The sequence below is a fragment of the Meleagris gallopavo genome, chromosome 7, assembly GCF_905368555.1.
Source record: "Meleagris gallopavo chromosome 7, MGAL_WU_HG_1.1, whole genome shotgun sequence".
NCBI classification, from domain to species: domain Eukaryota; kingdom Metazoa; phylum Chordata; class Aves; order Galliformes; family Phasianidae; genus Meleagris; species Meleagris gallopavo.
This window is the reverse complement of record NC_139410.1, coordinates 5,861,130-5,877,496: the sequence shown is the minus strand read 5'-3', so window position 1 is coordinate 5,877,496 and position 16,367 is coordinate 5,861,130. Positions and strand designations below refer to the sequence as shown.

The 16,367-nt window shown below is 45.1% G+C and overlaps 2 protein-coding genes across 6 annotated transcripts in view; both read right to left on the bottom strand.

The window, feature by feature from the left end:
- VWC2L (von Willebrand factor C domain containing 2 like) overlaps positions 1–3,429 on the bottom strand; it is a 38,214-nt gene extending 34,785 nt beyond the window's left edge. Inside the window, exons 1-2 of one of the 3 annotated variants that reach the window (XM_010713297.3) lie at positions 1,300–3,429; positions 576–1,042 (exon numbers count right to left, since the gene is read on the bottom strand). In XM_010713297.3, the coding sequence (XP_010711599.1) occupies positions 576–986 (411 nt within the window). In that variant the 5' untranslated portion in view covers positions 987–1,042; positions 1,300–3,429. Of the gene's footprint in view, positions 1–575 lie in introns of all 3 variants that reach the window. The other 2 variants (XM_010713296.4, XM_085227605.1) reach the window with 2 other exon arrangements.
- A 592-nt stretch (positions 3,430–4,021) lies between these two features.
- The window catches only part of SPAG16 (sperm associated antigen 16), a 350,605-nt gene continuing 338,259 nt past the window's right edge, over positions 4,022–16,367 (bottom strand). For 2 of the 3 annotated variants that reach the window (XM_031554276.2, XM_085227604.1), the window contains one exon: positions 4,022–4,349. In XM_031554276.2, the coding sequence (XP_031410136.2) occupies positions 4,171–4,349 (179 nt within the window). In that variant the 3' untranslated portion in view covers positions 4,022–4,170. The remainder of the gene's footprint in view (positions 4,350–16,367) is intronic. The other variant, XM_085227603.1, reaches the window with a different exon arrangement.

The window sequence follows — 16,367 nt, the reverse complement described above, 5'->3', positions numbered from 1 at the left end:
TATTTTCACAACGCATTCCCAAAGGGTTTCTTCACAACTTTTCTAACAGGAACTCTACTGTTATAACTGAGCCCCCTGCTTCTCAGTACTTCAGATGGTCATCTTACTATAAATTAATATTTTGCCATTCTGAACAGCCTTACCACAGTTGCAATGAGAACACTTCACACAGCCTGCAACCTACCTGCATTCTCATACAGTTATGAGCAACAATTCTCAGTACCATGTCATCATATTCTGTTATCCAAATTGGAAAAGGGGTTATTAAAGAGCATCTAGCATTGATTTACCACTACTTCTACGGACTCTCCTGGTAGGCCAGTTCATGCTATGAGCAACCAGGGAAGTTGTCCAGCATCACAGCTTAAGAGGATCAGCATTTTGCTTGGGGACTTCTGGCTGATCTGAGTGCATGCGAGGAGGAAGGTGGCACCTTTTGCATTAGCCTGACTTCCATCACAGCTGAAAAGATCTTTGCTATCAGCAGCAAGCAAATACTGAGTGCCTTTGAGAGTCCCCAGCAAGCCTTCTATCACACTAATATAAAAACTTGGGAAAAAAAAATTGTTCCATACCTTAAATTCCTCCAATATTTTGTAATTTTTTCCATGATATTCACAAAAGTTTTTCACTTCCTTGCATTCTGGACAGCATCCATTGTGTTCCACTTTTGTACACTTTGGGTGGATTTTAGGGCATTCGGGTTGATCGCAAACAGGTCCATCCTCAGTACAAACGCAGGGACAGTTGGAATGCCCCGGGAAAAAGCGTTCTCCCAGTTTGTACACAAAGCCACTGTCATCCACACAACCCTTCCCTCGGTAGTCATCAAAGATCAGATTGTCATTGCTGGAGGTCTGGTCCCCTTCATCGGCGGGGTAGTCTTCGTGGTTGATGGCAGCTGGTGTGACCAAGCCAGGGATTACAAACAGCAGTATCCAGGCTTCATGGATGTGAAGAGCCATCCCCCTCCTCAGCTTCTCCATGGGATCTCAGGGCCGGATAGAAACAGCTGCTTCCATAAGGAGACCAGTGTCGTGGTCTGAAAGCAAACATTTTTAAGTGAGAATTCAAAGTATTAAGGAACATCAACTAATAAGGGCTATACCTTCAACTAGCATGAGAGAATAAATCAGTGCTTTCAAACTGTGCAGATAGCTATCACTGCTTCATTTGGAATAAGCCTCTCCTGAGTTATGTGTAATGAGAATAAAGCACATGAAATACATAAATTAGACACACTTCTGTAAGCGTATGCCCACAAAACATCTCTATACAAATGATGGCTCAGAGAATCACCTCATTTTTATTTCTCTCTTGTGCAGAGTTTTCTGTTGCACCAGAAGTTACAGCAGCCGCCTGGAGTTGCATGGACATGGACAGCCCGGAGGGATTTGAACCCCAGCTTAAGCATGGCCTAAACCTGCTGCTGTGGCCATCGTCCCTCTGTGTGGCACACAGCCCTCTTCATCAAATAGAGGGGGGCTGAAGAACAAGGGAAGCACACTCTGCAGGCAGATCTGCATCCAGCATAGAAGATGGAGCTGGATTTTTACGTGGTGCATGAGAGGTGGAGCAGCAGAGTTTCACATGCAGCATTTAGGAGCAGGAAGAGGGGCTGCCTGGTCTGCCAGCAGCAGGTCTGTATGATCCTGACTGAACATACGATGCGATTCTCCTCCAGAATTCAGCATTCCGGTGCTTCGCTGGGAGAAATGCTGAGAGCAGGATGCTAAATGCCTCTGTGGTGTGCAGAGCTGCTGAATCGTGGCTGGAACCTCACTAAAACTTCGGGAGCGCCGCAGCACAGCCCGACCTCGCCGTGCTCTGCTCCACAGAGGCAGAAAGAAGCTTTGCCTTGCCCCAGGGCTGAGCTCAGAGTGAGGCTCCGTGCATCCCTGGGTGTGCGATTGGTTGCCTGCTGTGCCACATCACCACCCGGCCCTGCGAGCAGCAGCTGTGCCGTGGGTTCTGACCCCTCCAGGGAGGACCGGCAAAGTGCCGCAGCAAACTTTTCCGTGAGATAAGATGTTAGCTTTGTGTTGAGGACGGGAAGCACTCACCAAGCACGGCTTGTCTGCGGGCAGGCAGACGCACAGCGCACAATGTGCATCACCTACACAGCCAAACATGCCCCCCTCCACCCCCAGAGGGTATTCCTTCAGCACTGGGATTTTAGACGAGCTGCAGATGTTGAGCAATTCATTCTCCTTAGCTGAAGGAAAGCAGTAGTGGCAGCAAGCTTTACTCCTGGAGAAGCAGTTGAGGGATCCTGTTGACAAAGCAGTTTTTCCAAAGCCACAACAGAGGGAGACACCGGATATTACACAAGCTTTATCAAATTCAAAAGATATCTTCTTAATTGAAGTGCTAGCTACATTCCCAGCACAAGGACCGGGCACCCTCTTACACCTGCCAGCAGCACCTATTGTAATGTGCTGTTTGGGGTTTGGGAGGTTCATGCTGCTTTAGCTGGCTTCAAAGTGGATGCCCACCCAAATGCTACAGGTAGGCTGCAATACTGCAGATTGGTGGATATTTAGGAAAACAAACAAACAAACAAACAGATAAACAAACACAACATAGCAGGAAAAAATGAAGTAATTCACGTCTGGGGAAACATGAAACAATGAAGAGAGGGTGCTGAAGTTGGAGGAGGAAGCTCTCCAAATCAAAAAACAAAAGTTCTCTGAAGCTCATAAATAAGAGCACAGTGTTTTCTATAGCCCGTGGCCATCCGAGCTGTCCCACAGCAACTGCCAGGCAGAGATCAGATAGACTGCAGGCAGCTCGCACCGACAGACTGCAACAAGTAAACAAGCGCCGCTCTGCTCTCAATTAGTTTACAGCCCAACTTTCTCATCATTTCTCATCGGGAGAGGGGCCAGGACCATCGCTAAGTGCCTGAGTAAAACGCTTCCATCCACCTTCCCTCGCCCCTAGTGAATAATTCACACTTACCTAATCAGGCTCGGTCTGAAAGCTGCGAGGGGTCACAGGCCAACATGGACTAAAAGGTTAGACAAAAATTAGTGAAAGCAGTTCCTCCTAATCACATTTTCAGCGTTGACTCACGGACAATCCCTTCTCCTCCACCTCCCATCGCAAAACGCAGGAAAGCAGCAGCCCAGCAACCACGGCATGAGAATTAAGCTTTCACCCGGCGCCGAGGATTCAGAGCGAGCAGCGGTGCGGCGCTCCGGAGGCAGGGATGCCGTGGAGAAACCCCGATGCCAGCAGCGCAGTCATCGTGGAGAACTTGGGCTGGATTTCCTCAGGTCTCAAGTGGAGGGTAGGGAGACGGAGGAGCGGGGAGGAAGAAGGAAAAAAAAAACAACAGAGAGATCCCCTCCCTATGCCCAGCGGATATCTTGCAGTGCAGGATTTGCCACAGCCGGGGAAGGAGGGGGGAGAAGCGGGGCGCGGGGGCTGGCAAGGCGGTGGGCAGGCAGAGGGAGGGTGGAGGAGCCCAGCGCCCGGCGGGCCCCGCTCCCCTGCGGGGACTCCCCAGCCCTGGGGATGGGCATGGCTGCCCCACCCCCTATTAGTGATAATAATAATAATTAATTTTTCAAAAAAAGAAAAAAAAAAAAAAAGAAAAAAAAAAGAAAAAAAAATTTATTTTTGAGGGTGGGTGGGAAATAAAATAAATAAATAATTAAATAAATAAATAAAAAGAGGGAATGGGGAAAAAAAAATAAGAGGAATCCAGCTGCGGGGAGAGGCACGCAGCCCTGCGGTGATCCCACTGCTGTCAGTGCTGCGCTCCCCAACTCGGCCTCCTTCCTGCCCCGGCGGCGGCCCGAGAGGTTGCTGCATCCAAAATCCCACCTTGCTGCATTATTAAAACTTCCCGTCTTCCCGCAGGCTGGAACTGGGGAGCCGTGCGCTGGTGGCTCCGCTGCGATACGCTCACAACCGATCTCCCTGCAATTTGGCTGCTCTGTCATTAGGCGTCATTGTAAAGCTATTTCTGCCCGAGCGACCGAATGAGGGATGCTGGATGCTGGGGAAAACAGCGTAAAGAAAGCCAAAGCGGGGCTTTTATTGGGTTAAAACACAGGGTAACATTCCTCTCGAGCAACTATGCCCCCTGAAAACATTAACTATGGAAACGCTTCACCATCGCTGCTACGCTGTTCTTTCCACGAAACACCTTGAGGCTCATCCTTAGATCCAGACACAGACAGTGCCGTTGGCAGCCCCCGAGAGCAGCTGCTCCACCGGGCGATGGAAGGCCACGCTCTGCACTTCTGTCTCACCCTGGCCCCGCAGGCTATGGAGCTGGTCCAGCTCTGGCTGCACAATCTTCACAGCCCCATCACTGCTCGCCACGGCCACGGTGCGACCTGGAATGGAAACAGAGAGCAAAGTTAGCGGGTTTGGCAAGGGCAGAGGTGCTGGGAGTTTGGAGCTGGTGGTGTAAAGATGAACCACGTCTTGCGTGCTCCCGTTTGCTGAGATAAATGATGGGAAAGTTGAGTAGATCAATGATAATGAGATTGGATTCAGAGTGATTAAGTGAATCTGGAGACCTGGGTATGCTACTCATTAAGGGCACAGCTATTCCACTCGGGTGCAATTATTTAGGGCCAGATTCTGACATGCAGGCTGAGCAGCAGAGAAGCAGGTACTCCGCTGATAGCTGGAGGTATCAGAATCACGCCGTTACGTTGCTTTTCTTGGACAGCGCTGTTCTAAAGGAAAGGGCAGTTCTCAGCCAAATTGCATCCAACTGAACCGAATGCCCCGCTCCCTCTGAGCCTTATGGAAAAGCCTTACGACGGAACTAAAGCTAAGTCAAAAAGGTTCTAAAGACTCTCCAGTTTCCGTGTACTTATTGACAAACCAGACAGACCCAGCTTTCATCACTCCCAATGATGCAGAAAGTCAGTTCTCCTCCTACTTTAATACCAGCATGGGTACCAGGTGGAAAGCAACGTGTTTAGCACATTTATTTACCCTGCTGACAGATACAGGCTCCCTCCTTTTGGAAACTAACTGTAATAGTCATGAGTGCCACATACAGAAAAAATAAATATAAATAAATAAAACAAAAAATCAAAGAAAAAAAAGAAAGGATTGACACATTCATTTCAGAGCTGATGTGGTCCTCCCAGCAACGAGATCCAGTCATGACCTTGGCCAAATGCCTTGTTCTGTTGGGAGCATGTTCAATATACCCTTCAAATGATTACAACTCTTTTCATGGATCAGTATTTTCCTTCTGAAAGCAAAGGAATCACCAGCAGAGGAATAACTAATATTGACACTGACAAAGTCAATTGGACACTAAGGCCATCATTTGGGGGAAGGTTATGAAAAACGGGAGAGATTTGGGCCATTTTAGTCATGTAAGGAATTCACCAAAAAGCCAGTGAGAACCTATCACTCATCAGAAGTTAATCGGGAAGAATCTGTCCTCCCAGCATGAATCCCATGCAAGCCATGGTGTTGGCTGTGACCATACAACGTGCTGTTCATCCAGGAAACACATTGTCCTTCCACTCAGCCTAATTCACAACAATGATCGTCACATTGGCTCACTTGACAACCTGGGAAGCAAACCAATGCCACTTCTCCATCTCTCAAAGGAAACACAAGTCTAAAGCTGCTCACAAATGCTTTGAGAATACTTAACCAGTCATTACGCTTAGTGTAGTCATGGAGTGCAGGAAAAGCAAATGGAAGGTAGAGCTAACCATGATAAATATGCCCTATTTGCAAACCTTTACAACTACCCAGTTTCCTCATCTAGAACAAAGCCTGACACAGCAAAGATCTGTAGGATGGATTAGAGTGTCCAAAGCAGCAGATGTGAATATTTATTACAAACTCTCTTCCAGGAAGTCTTTGCTGACAGAAGCACTGCATATGGATTTCACTTGCAGCCAGGCTCTCCAGGCAGTCACTGGGATGACTTCTCCAGGAGCCAAATAAATGCCATTTTGCCTGGAGCCCTGACACCGCAACAGCTGGGCAGGGGGTTAATGTCACTTTCAGCCTCCTCAAAGCCATAACGAAGTGCTTGTTAGAAACAGAGAAGGACAGGAGGGAGACAAAAATAAAAGGAAGGCTTGGACAATTGCAGCTTGCCAGTAGCTTGTGAGGTGCAACAGCAAATATCACATCTCCCCATGCCAGGGAAAGGGCTTGGGTGAACAGAGCAGCCCTGGTGAGGAGTAGTGTCTCATCTCCCATACATTTCGTGCCTACCACCCTGTGATGCACTGCTGCTGCTGGCTATGAGCACAGCAACTCCTTGCTCTGTAGCAGAAGGATGCACTGCAAATACAGGCAGAGAGGGGAGAGGAATGCACCAAATGAGATCATGTTCTGACACCCATTGTCACCGCTGATCTACGCACCTATAACACTTTGCTCATTATAATGTAAATTTACTCCCTCTTTCCTTCCAAAAGGAGATATTTCTTTTTGGGAACAAATTGTGTTTTATTGCTCTTTCAAGACATTCTCCAATTAGGAAGCCAAACAAAATCTATTACGTAATTGTCATGCGAAGCCCTGTTTTGATGAAGGACGCTTCCTCATGCACTAACAAAGGCACTTTGATATAACACTCAGAGCAAGACAAAAGCCTGGAGATAACTGTTCCTTCATACACCTTGGGGGTAAATTGTCAGGTGGGGCAGGTCTGTGCAAATCCACTGTGCTCAGCAGGTAATACAGAACTGCATCAAAATGAACAGTTTCTGATTAGAAGATGCAGAGCACCTCCAGATCTCAAACTCAAGGTTGCAAAGACGTCCAGCTCATGCAAAGCCGCTGCAGATCTGCTGGTACATCCACAGACCAGCAACATGGGGAGCTATACCCAAGCTCCAGCCCTGAGCTCCTTCCTCCTCCTCCACCTGGCAGCAGGAGTGATGACAGAGCACATCGCCATGCCAAAGAGACCCTACGGTAGCAGCCCTTGTAGTAATTACATCTAATCTGTTGTTGCCCGTTGCTAGAACAGAGGTACTAATTTTTCTGATGTACCCCTATTACGTCCTTAGAATAACATAAGCTCTGACCATCTGGTCATTTGCTCCAAAAAGCATGCACTGAGATAGAAAAGGTAGAGAGAAAAGCAGCAGAAGCACCGGAAGGCATAAACAACTGTGCAAGCAGTCGCTGAAAGGGATAGTGACTTACCCAGCAAAAATATTTGTGTGCTAAAAAGTATTTGTTCATCTTTTCTCTCTTTGTACACTTGCACTGCAGTCAAGCCCAGGACGCTGCTATGTCTCCCTTTTAGGGACCCACAGAGGAATCAATTGCTGAGCCACCTACAGGGTTTAATAGTCCAAACTGTCACCCACATGGCGTGGACAAACCCGTCTGTTTTGGTTCCAACCCAATCTGTTCTACGTTTCTATGAATCCCACCCCACCTGGAAGCTGTGATGCAGCCCATGAAGCTGCCAGCAGATGGGACGTGGTATTTCTGGACATACCTTCTGGGATGCAACTACATTTCCCAAGAGGCCAGTGCCTCTCGGCTCCTTTTGTTTCCAGCATTACAGCAAGCTCCTGCTGCACATCTCCAGCCCCGGCACCTCCCAGAGAACAGGCTCAGTTCCCAGCACCACACATTGCCTGGCCAGGCTGCCACCTCCAGGCTGGCAGTGCCCTTTGCTTTGGGCATTGATGAATTCCTAAGGCAGTTCTGCTCTTTGGGCTGGAAAAATATTTGTGCCTCATAAAAGCAATCAAAGTCACCCGTGCCCTTTTATTCCTGGTACTAAAGACACATCTTAACATTGTTCTCAGAACAGAACTGGACCTTAAAATCCATTAGCACCTATGTTGCTACATAAATACTATCAAAGCTAAAGCCACATATGTAGACACAATACAAAACCATCTTCTAATTTGAACTGGGAGCTAAATTTAAAATAGGGCTGGTACATTGAAGCAATGGAATTGGTGACTGCGTTTCTTCAGAACACAAAACCAGACAAGATTAATTTGCTGGGTTGATAGAACCAAATTACCTGGGGTAGAGGGAACAAGACCTGCACTTGTCAAAAGACAGCCTGACAATTTATATTCCATAAGGTCCTAATAGAAATCACAGCCACAATTACTGTCCTCTTTGTAAAATGAATTTTGAATGAAACCTAGCCAAGACAATTCAGTAGTGCTTTGTGGGAGACAGCGCTCAGGGAGACCTCTGGGTTGGGAAAGCAGAAAAAGAAGGTCAAGTTGCAGGCAGGCTCTTCAATCAATAAATGCTGTTGGCCAAAGTCTTAGGATTTCACCTTAACACCACTGCAGCTGGGTTACTCAACAGTGGGATGCTCTTGTTCAGATGCAGAGCAGAACAAGGAAAGAGAAAGGGAGAGAAATCACCTGCGTGTAGCAGCAGCAGTGACACCCAGAGTAAGGGATGCGGGATTTGGGCAATTGCTTCCAATGCAATCATGGCCACTATTTTTAGGTTTTATCATAGATAATTCAGACGTAGTGACTTCACCAATTTAAAAATACTTAGGCTGCCTAACCGTAAGCAAAGCATTCATCTTCAAAGACGCAAGCCCAGTTATTTCTTGAGTCATTAAAATTATGATCTTGCATGGATTTAAGACATTCTGTTTAACATAACTACATAGAGAAGCCTGGGACCATTACTGACGGCAGAGATGAAATAATGTATCAAAGAATGAAAGAAAGAAAAGCTTTGATCAATAGGGAAATGATTTTTATACACATCAGAACCAATTTAAAGAATTCTCTAGGATCAATTTAGATAGACAGAAATGCTTCTCAGCATTTATTACCTGTGGAGGGAATATTGATCCCATTCATTGATTTCTCCTATGTGCACAGAGCAGCATCTGGTTTTGGTTCTGGTTTTTGTTTTGAAAAGAAAGATGCCCCAAAATGGAAAGTATCAAGAAACGACTTAAGGACTTCCATTAATGGTTCAACTAGCGTCATTACTCAGAACTTCTCAACTCCAGCCCAGAAAAGGCACATGATTGTTAGTCGATACAAAGAAGGGTTTTGCTGAAACCATGCTCACCGAAGGCTACTAATTCCTTAATTTTCTTCAAGGAATCTTTGCTCAGGATAATATTAGATATTATTATAATATTAGCACTCAGCCCTGCTGGATTACACACTCCCTCTGCTTGAGGACCTTTAGTCATCAATAGAGCAGCAGCCACGTGCACTGACATGACAGTCACCCAGCCCAGGGGGTCTCTGAGAGTCAGGGCACCTTCCTGCTGCCTGTAAAAGATACAACACCCCAGTCCCTGCCTCAAACAGTCTGCAGTCTAAAGCTTAATTTAAAAAACAAAACAACAACCACAACAACAAATGCAGAAAATAGATCAGGGAGGACAAGGCTACAGGCAATTATGAGCTTAATTAGCCATGATACTGCTGCCTTGCCATAGCAAAATGTTTTATGGGCATCCTGGCAGCAGCAGATGACTGAGTCTGTAGTCAGGTCTATGCACAGCACCATGCAGAGGTACTCAGACTGATGATGACTGCTCCCCATGCTCAGTGAGATCAGGAACACGCAGCACACCCAGAGCATCCCCAGCCAATGGAACCTCTGCCCAAACTGGACACAGCACAGCACCACAGCAGCCTTCTGACCTCCCTGTGCTGTGGCAGAACACCCACTGGGATGCTGGGATGCTCACCTGGGGAGCAGAAAGAAATCACAGAGAGGCTCTGCAGCAGCTCATGAGCTGGCACACAGTCTGACTTGGGGCGAAGACAAAGTATTAACTTTGCAGAACCCTTGGAAGGGTGGAGAGAAAGGCAGATGGGAAGGTTTCCAAATGCTACAGTGTAAGATTCTTCATGCAAATGTTAGCATGCTTGTCTAAATAAGAGTAAATAAAATGTTTAACAGATGCTGCAAACCATGATTGCAGCGGCTGTAGATAAAACTCTTCATTACTGTCACACCATGTGGAATGTTATTTACCAAGCAACCAACTTCACCATACGATAGATGTTCTACTTGGTTTTTCTTGTTCTATAAACAGCTTTCAACAAATACATCAATTATTCCTCGTCTTCCAAATGCACACCACGTTCTGCTTAGGAATGCAGTTTTTTAAACGTTGTTCCAAGTCTTCCAACCTTCCAATTGGGAATAAATCCTCCTCAATATTCCCCTCCTGAAAATGATGACAACCTCCTCCTCCCTTTGCCTCCCCAGTGTGTTAATTTGGATCTTTCTTGGGAGAGGACAGAAGAACAATCCTGAGCAGGCTGTAATTCACTTTAATATTCCTAATAATGGAGACAAAAAGGCAAGCTGGGAAAGAGAGAAGAGGTCCAACAATCTGCTGATATAGGGTTTTCATATATTGATATCAAAACAAAAACATTTTGCTATTCTTTAGTGTAATGACTTTTCTCCCTTCTCTGAGATATTTAAATAGGCAGAGATTTGGCAAAGCATGTTAGAGAAAAAAATCTCAGAATTCACTTAAACTTGTGACTCATCTCATGCAGGTGAAGTCATTCAAACGCAGTAATCATCTGCTTAGATAACGGTAGGATCAGGGAACTGAAAACAGATCCATCATGACAAAAGTGAGGTATAGTACCTGGTTTTGTAATGAACAAATTCACTATTATTTGGCAATAATTAGGCCCGATAAAAAGAAAGGCAGCTTTATAGATTGGGCAGAGGCATATAATGCAGGTTTCTTAGACCCCAGTATTTAAAGGAAATAAAAGAAAGTGCTGAGAAGTTCCTTAGTCAAATTGCCCAGTGTAAGTTGGCAAAGGTGGAAGGTGATTTCTTTGGAAGACAGAAAAACCCAAACTACCTGTGCAGTGTGTCGACAGAAGTATGTGTGCAGAGATCTGTCCTGGATGAGATGTAAGTGTGCAGCAGGATACGGCTGCCCGCATTTCCCTTCAAAGAGCAGGGCTGTGGAGAGATGGTTGGCCAGCAGGCATTGGGGACTTCTCTTAACTTTTTACTGGGAGAAAAATGTGACTGAGATGAAGGGGCATTATTTCCAGAGCTTAAATGATCTCAGAACTTGACAAATCCTTTTTCAATCAAAAAATCACCAGAAAGTCACTTATAGCAAAGAAAGCGTTTATCTGATAGAAGAAAATCCTTCATATAAAAGAACTTTAAGCTTTTTGTAAGGATTGCTAGACCTGGACCATTACTGTAAAGCTCCCTTTCAGCTGGACTTGAGCTTGTTTCTATTTGATTTTATTCGGCCCTTTGGTGGCATTTGAGATTTTCAAAATAGTTTTACAACAAAATAGAAAAGGCAGAAACTTTAGGAGCAGAGTCTTCAAGATGTCAAAATCTGTCTGGAAGAATTCAAGGAACTCTTGGATACATTCAGAAGATATTAAAAAATAACATATTAAGAATGAAAGGGTAAGAGAATCTTCATCTTCTGTCCAGAAATGTTTCTTCTCTTGAATGTCTACATCAGAAGCAGCACATCCACGACTGTACTGCATGTAATGTTACCTCTGTAGCACGTTAGCTGGTTTCTTGCTGTTTCAAGAGTCTGAGAAGAAAAATACCATCGCTCTTACTTTAAATAAAAAATTTCATTTAAAATATAAAACTTACTGATGGGTTAACTCAGAAAAATTAAGTTACAGCAAAACTGCTGTCACCACAAATTGAAATTTATTCTGGTTTCTGCTACAAGTGAGATCCCTGAATATAGATTTTAGTGTGAAAACATGCTTTCCTCTGAACTTCCTACTTGACTGCAATGCATGCATTTTGGGCATCAATATATGTCTCATTTTTAAGTGTTCAGCGGAGCTGAGAAATGTCCAAAGACAGGAATTCCAAACATGCAGGAACCGAGCTCTGACTAATGGTAACACTGCTTTAAAGGCATTCAGAGAATATTAGATAACCTGCTATTAATTTTCTATTCTTTCTCTTTCCCCACTCTCTATTTTCAGGTGCCTGCAGCCATTCAGTTAAAGCCTCTTTGGTTCTCCTTCCTTTCCCAAACGATGAGATGGATGGGGTTATGTTATGGAAGAGGAGACCTGGATGTGAGCAATGATTTATTTTTCCCCTGGATAGCTTGTGCAGCATTCTTCCCATTAACTCAAGAGGAATGACCAGATGCATAATAGCTTTTTGATACAGGGTGGGATTCATCTCATCTACCTTTGCCATCCCACAGCAGAAACGGAGAGCAGTTCGTTCCCATGGGCTCCAGGTGAGCAGAATCCAGTGAGAAAAACTTAATTTTCAAAGAAACTCACTCACTGATCTCAGACATCTATCACAAGTGACTGTGCACCGCCATGGAGGGACTCGATATATCTTATCTGCAGACAGCTGAGGCAGGGGGAGAGATTTAAATCCTGCTTGAAACCTGCAAATGGGCAGCTCAAGAAAATTTGAGAAAGAAGTAGAAAGAAATTCCTGAAATGCTTTGATGGCAGACTGAAGTATGCCAGAGCTGCTGATTGTGTCTTGGCACTTGTAGGCACCCCGAGGCACGTAAAAGCTGCTGAAAGTCACACTAATATAGGCAATGACCACTATTAAACCCAACTCTTAATGAACTGGTGCAATTTTCACGCTGTGGCGACAATCCATAATCTAAGCAGCATTTGGTAACAAAGCAGATCCTATGCATAGTCAGTGCTTTGTAATCCTAATAGCTCCAAGACAATGGACTCGTGTCCACTATATGTCCAAGCTTATGGAAAAGGACTGTAATTAACATTTCCTTTTTTCAAAATAATCAAAATAAAAAAAAAATAAAAATCAAATAAGATCAGGAAACACTTCAGTTTTTTTTTTCCTTAAAGCTCGTTGTTGTTATCACTACTATTTCAAGCTTGGAGGATGATGTTTTGTCCACAAAGATGCTTCCCCTCCCCAAATGCCTCTCACTTAGCCTGAAGTTTCCCTGGTAGCTCATCCATGCTCTGTAGGCTCCACAGCTAGCCCCATGGCCAGTCTGAACAACTTACTTCACTTGCAGGTAGCCAGATAGGTGGATCCAACACCATCCTTAGGCTTCTCCGACTTCAGCTCCCCCACCTCATAAGTTGGTTTATTTTCATCTCTTTCTAAGCTTTTCTGAATTAAAATAATGTGATTTTTAATCCTCTCTTTCCCAGTGTTTGCTCAGTATCAGTACAATGGAGCCCTCAGATGCTGCCTGTGCTACCCTGATAATTCAAGTGAAACAGAGCATTACGGAGCAACGAGCTTCTTTTTTCCATATTTCAACTAAGCAGTATTTTACCGTGATAGTAAAACCAGACACACAGTAAGGATACGAAAACAAAAAGAAAAACCAGACGTAGAAAAACAAGTTCAATAAATTCTTCACTGACTACAAAAGCTCAAAGAATTGACTTCTAACATAAGCATGTTATTGTCAACAGCGGCATCTCTATTAGGCTTGTTCCCTTTCCTAAACATTCCTATTACTGTCATTTCTCAGCTTTGTCATATTCACTGCCTTGACAGCACAGACACTACGCTGTACAATCTGTCAGAAGGGCCAGCTGATTTCCTCCGTCTTCTGACACTTGCAGGTCTTTAATATCAGGTTGTCAGAACGCCAAAGAGAAAGGCGTGTGCTTCCTCCTCCGGTGCTGCTCCCGTGACTGCCAGCACACACACTTTAATCATTAGCCTTACACTGCTATGAAATTCTGGCTTTTGTGCCCTTGGAGCCCCATGCTAGAAAACGCTGCTGGCAGTAACCTAGGGCAGAGTTGCATTAGTCAAATGAATTCTTTACATTCCACAAAGCTCATCTAGTTTACTTTCTAAAACTTTCTTTTCGTGACTCTTTTTGCAGTAGGTGTAAGCCTCATTCAGTGACAGGTGTAGGTGAAATAGTGTATGCTTAACACTGATCTCTCTGCACCTGGACCGTTTGTCTGTTGGTCTCCTGTGATGGGCAGCACTGTTTTCTGCAGTGTGCAACTTCTTTGATCCAATATGAAACCAAGAGAGAAGAACAGGAGCCCAAACCAAGCAATGGCCTGAGGCACTGATGACACTCACTGCAAAGGTGGAAATTCTGCATTCTCTGTCCCTGGAGGCATTCAAGGCCAGGTTGGATGTGGATCTGGGCAGCCTGGTCTGCTGGCTGGTGACCCTGCACATAGCAGGGGGTTAAACTAGATGATCATTATGGTCCTTTGCAACCCAGGCCATTCTATGATTCTTTGTTCTCGTCCCCCAGTGCAGCAGAATGAGCTAGTGCCCAGACCCATAACTACACTAGGTTAGGTCTTTCTGAATGTATTCTGTTACAGCATCACACTTTGCATACAACAGAAATAAAAAAGTTGGTAAAGGAGATTTGGGGCCCACAGACACCATACAATCAGCAGGTCTGCAAGAAACAGGAGCATGCTCTACGCAAAGCACCTACCTGCAGGTGGCCTGAATCAGTAAGCTGGTAGAAACCACTGCTAAATACTTGCCTAGCTTCTCAGAATCTGTATTGATGCCTGGAGGGTTCTGATTCACGGAGAAGAATGAAAAACAATCTAAGCCTTTAGCACTTGGATTGCCAAAGGACATTTGCTGCAAGAACCTACTAACTTTCATAGGCACAAATCCACCAGCAAGTGCAGCAGTGAGACATGGCATCGAAGCAGAGGACAGACCTGGTGACAGCTTCAGCAAGAGCCTTGCAGTATCCAGCACTTCATTTTTCTATGCACTGCTCCCTGACTGCGATGCAAAGCGATAGCCCTGCTTTGTGCAGCTTATCTCCTCGGGCTGGCTGGGACAGGATTCTTACAGCCTGCCCAGCAGAGCCTCGAGGCATTATTAAAAAAGTCATAAATAATAACAAAGGCGTTTACTGCTGTGAGTCAACAGATCTCCTGGCTACATGTGAGCACGAGGTATCGACTGAGCCATCGGAGATAACACACAGTGTCACTACCCTGGGCTGCCCGCTCCTCCTGCTGCCAAAGGGCTCACCTCTCGTCCACTGATGGCTAAATAATGGGAGGAAACACGGCCTGGCTGCTGCTGCTTGCAGTAATGAATGCTGCTGTCGAGTGTAACAAATGTCGTATGTCACGGAGGCATTTATGACACTAATACTGGAGCACTGGATAGCATCCAATAACAATCTATGGCGAGGTAATGGAACGTAGCTGCAGAGTGTTGAAAAGGGATCCGAAGCTAATACAGTTCTTACAGTATCAGGTATATGCAAAATATCCTGTAATACCATGTTCAATTACTAGGGGAAAAAAAAAGAAAAAAAAAAAAAGCAGATTGTATGATACATTACAGATTTTACAGATTTATAGTGCTTCAGACGCAGCTCCCTGCCAAGGTTTTAAGAAAGGTTCACACTTCTGATAGTTTTATGGCATATCTTATCCATTAAATGCTAGAAATACAGGAATTGTGTTTCATTTGTTGCCATGGATCGCCACATTACTGCTTTTATTTAAAGCCCAACTATTTCTAATTCTTTATGGAATATTCATCCATAGCCTGAGAAGCCACCAGAGGTCTGAATGACTTTGGCTCAGCCCCTGCAGTCCAAATGATCAAGTAACAGCTTCAAAAAGAGAATCATAGAATACAAGAATATCCTGAGATGGGAAGGATGCACCCCAGGGTACGGTTGGCCCTTCTGGCTCTGGGGCAAAGAACTGACACCAAAAAACGTGCCATCACCAGAGCCCCCGGATCCCTATCCTGGAGCAGCTCTTTTGCCACCCATTCCCTTGTCAGTACATAGAGCCAGGACTGCACAACAGGCACAACTCAGCACAGGCTCTTGGTAAACTTCATATTGTTGCAGCTTCCACAACCATTCCATTGGACAAGACTAAATCATAGATCAGAGAATCACAGTATGGTTTGAGTTGGAAGGGACCTACAAGACCATCAAATTCCAACTCCCCTGCTATAGGCTGGGACACCACCCATTAAACAAGTTCACACAAAGACCTCTGAAAAGTCTCCTTGAAATGGAATGGCTCAAGATCTCTTCAGGTTAGTGATGTCCGCAAACTTGGCATGCACTCCACTACTGCATCCAGACACCACTTCTACATAAAACCTTGCCTTTATAAAGAAGGTGCTTCATCCTGTACAGATGGATGTGATTTAAAAGGCTCACAGAACACCCCTGTGACCAGTGGGATATCCCTGGCAACAAGTGACATCGGCTCGGGGGTCTCCAGCCCTGCCTCGGGCACCGCACGCTCATGTCACAGTGCCCACACAAGGGCATCATGGTGACACCTGAGCATCTCCCACTGGAACCCCCAGGCCCTTCTCAATAGTAATTTGCCCTTCTTTATGTGTTTATCTGTTTATTTATTTAGTTCTTCTGGAAATAAAACGTTTGAATCGTTAACCTTTCCGTTTATTAT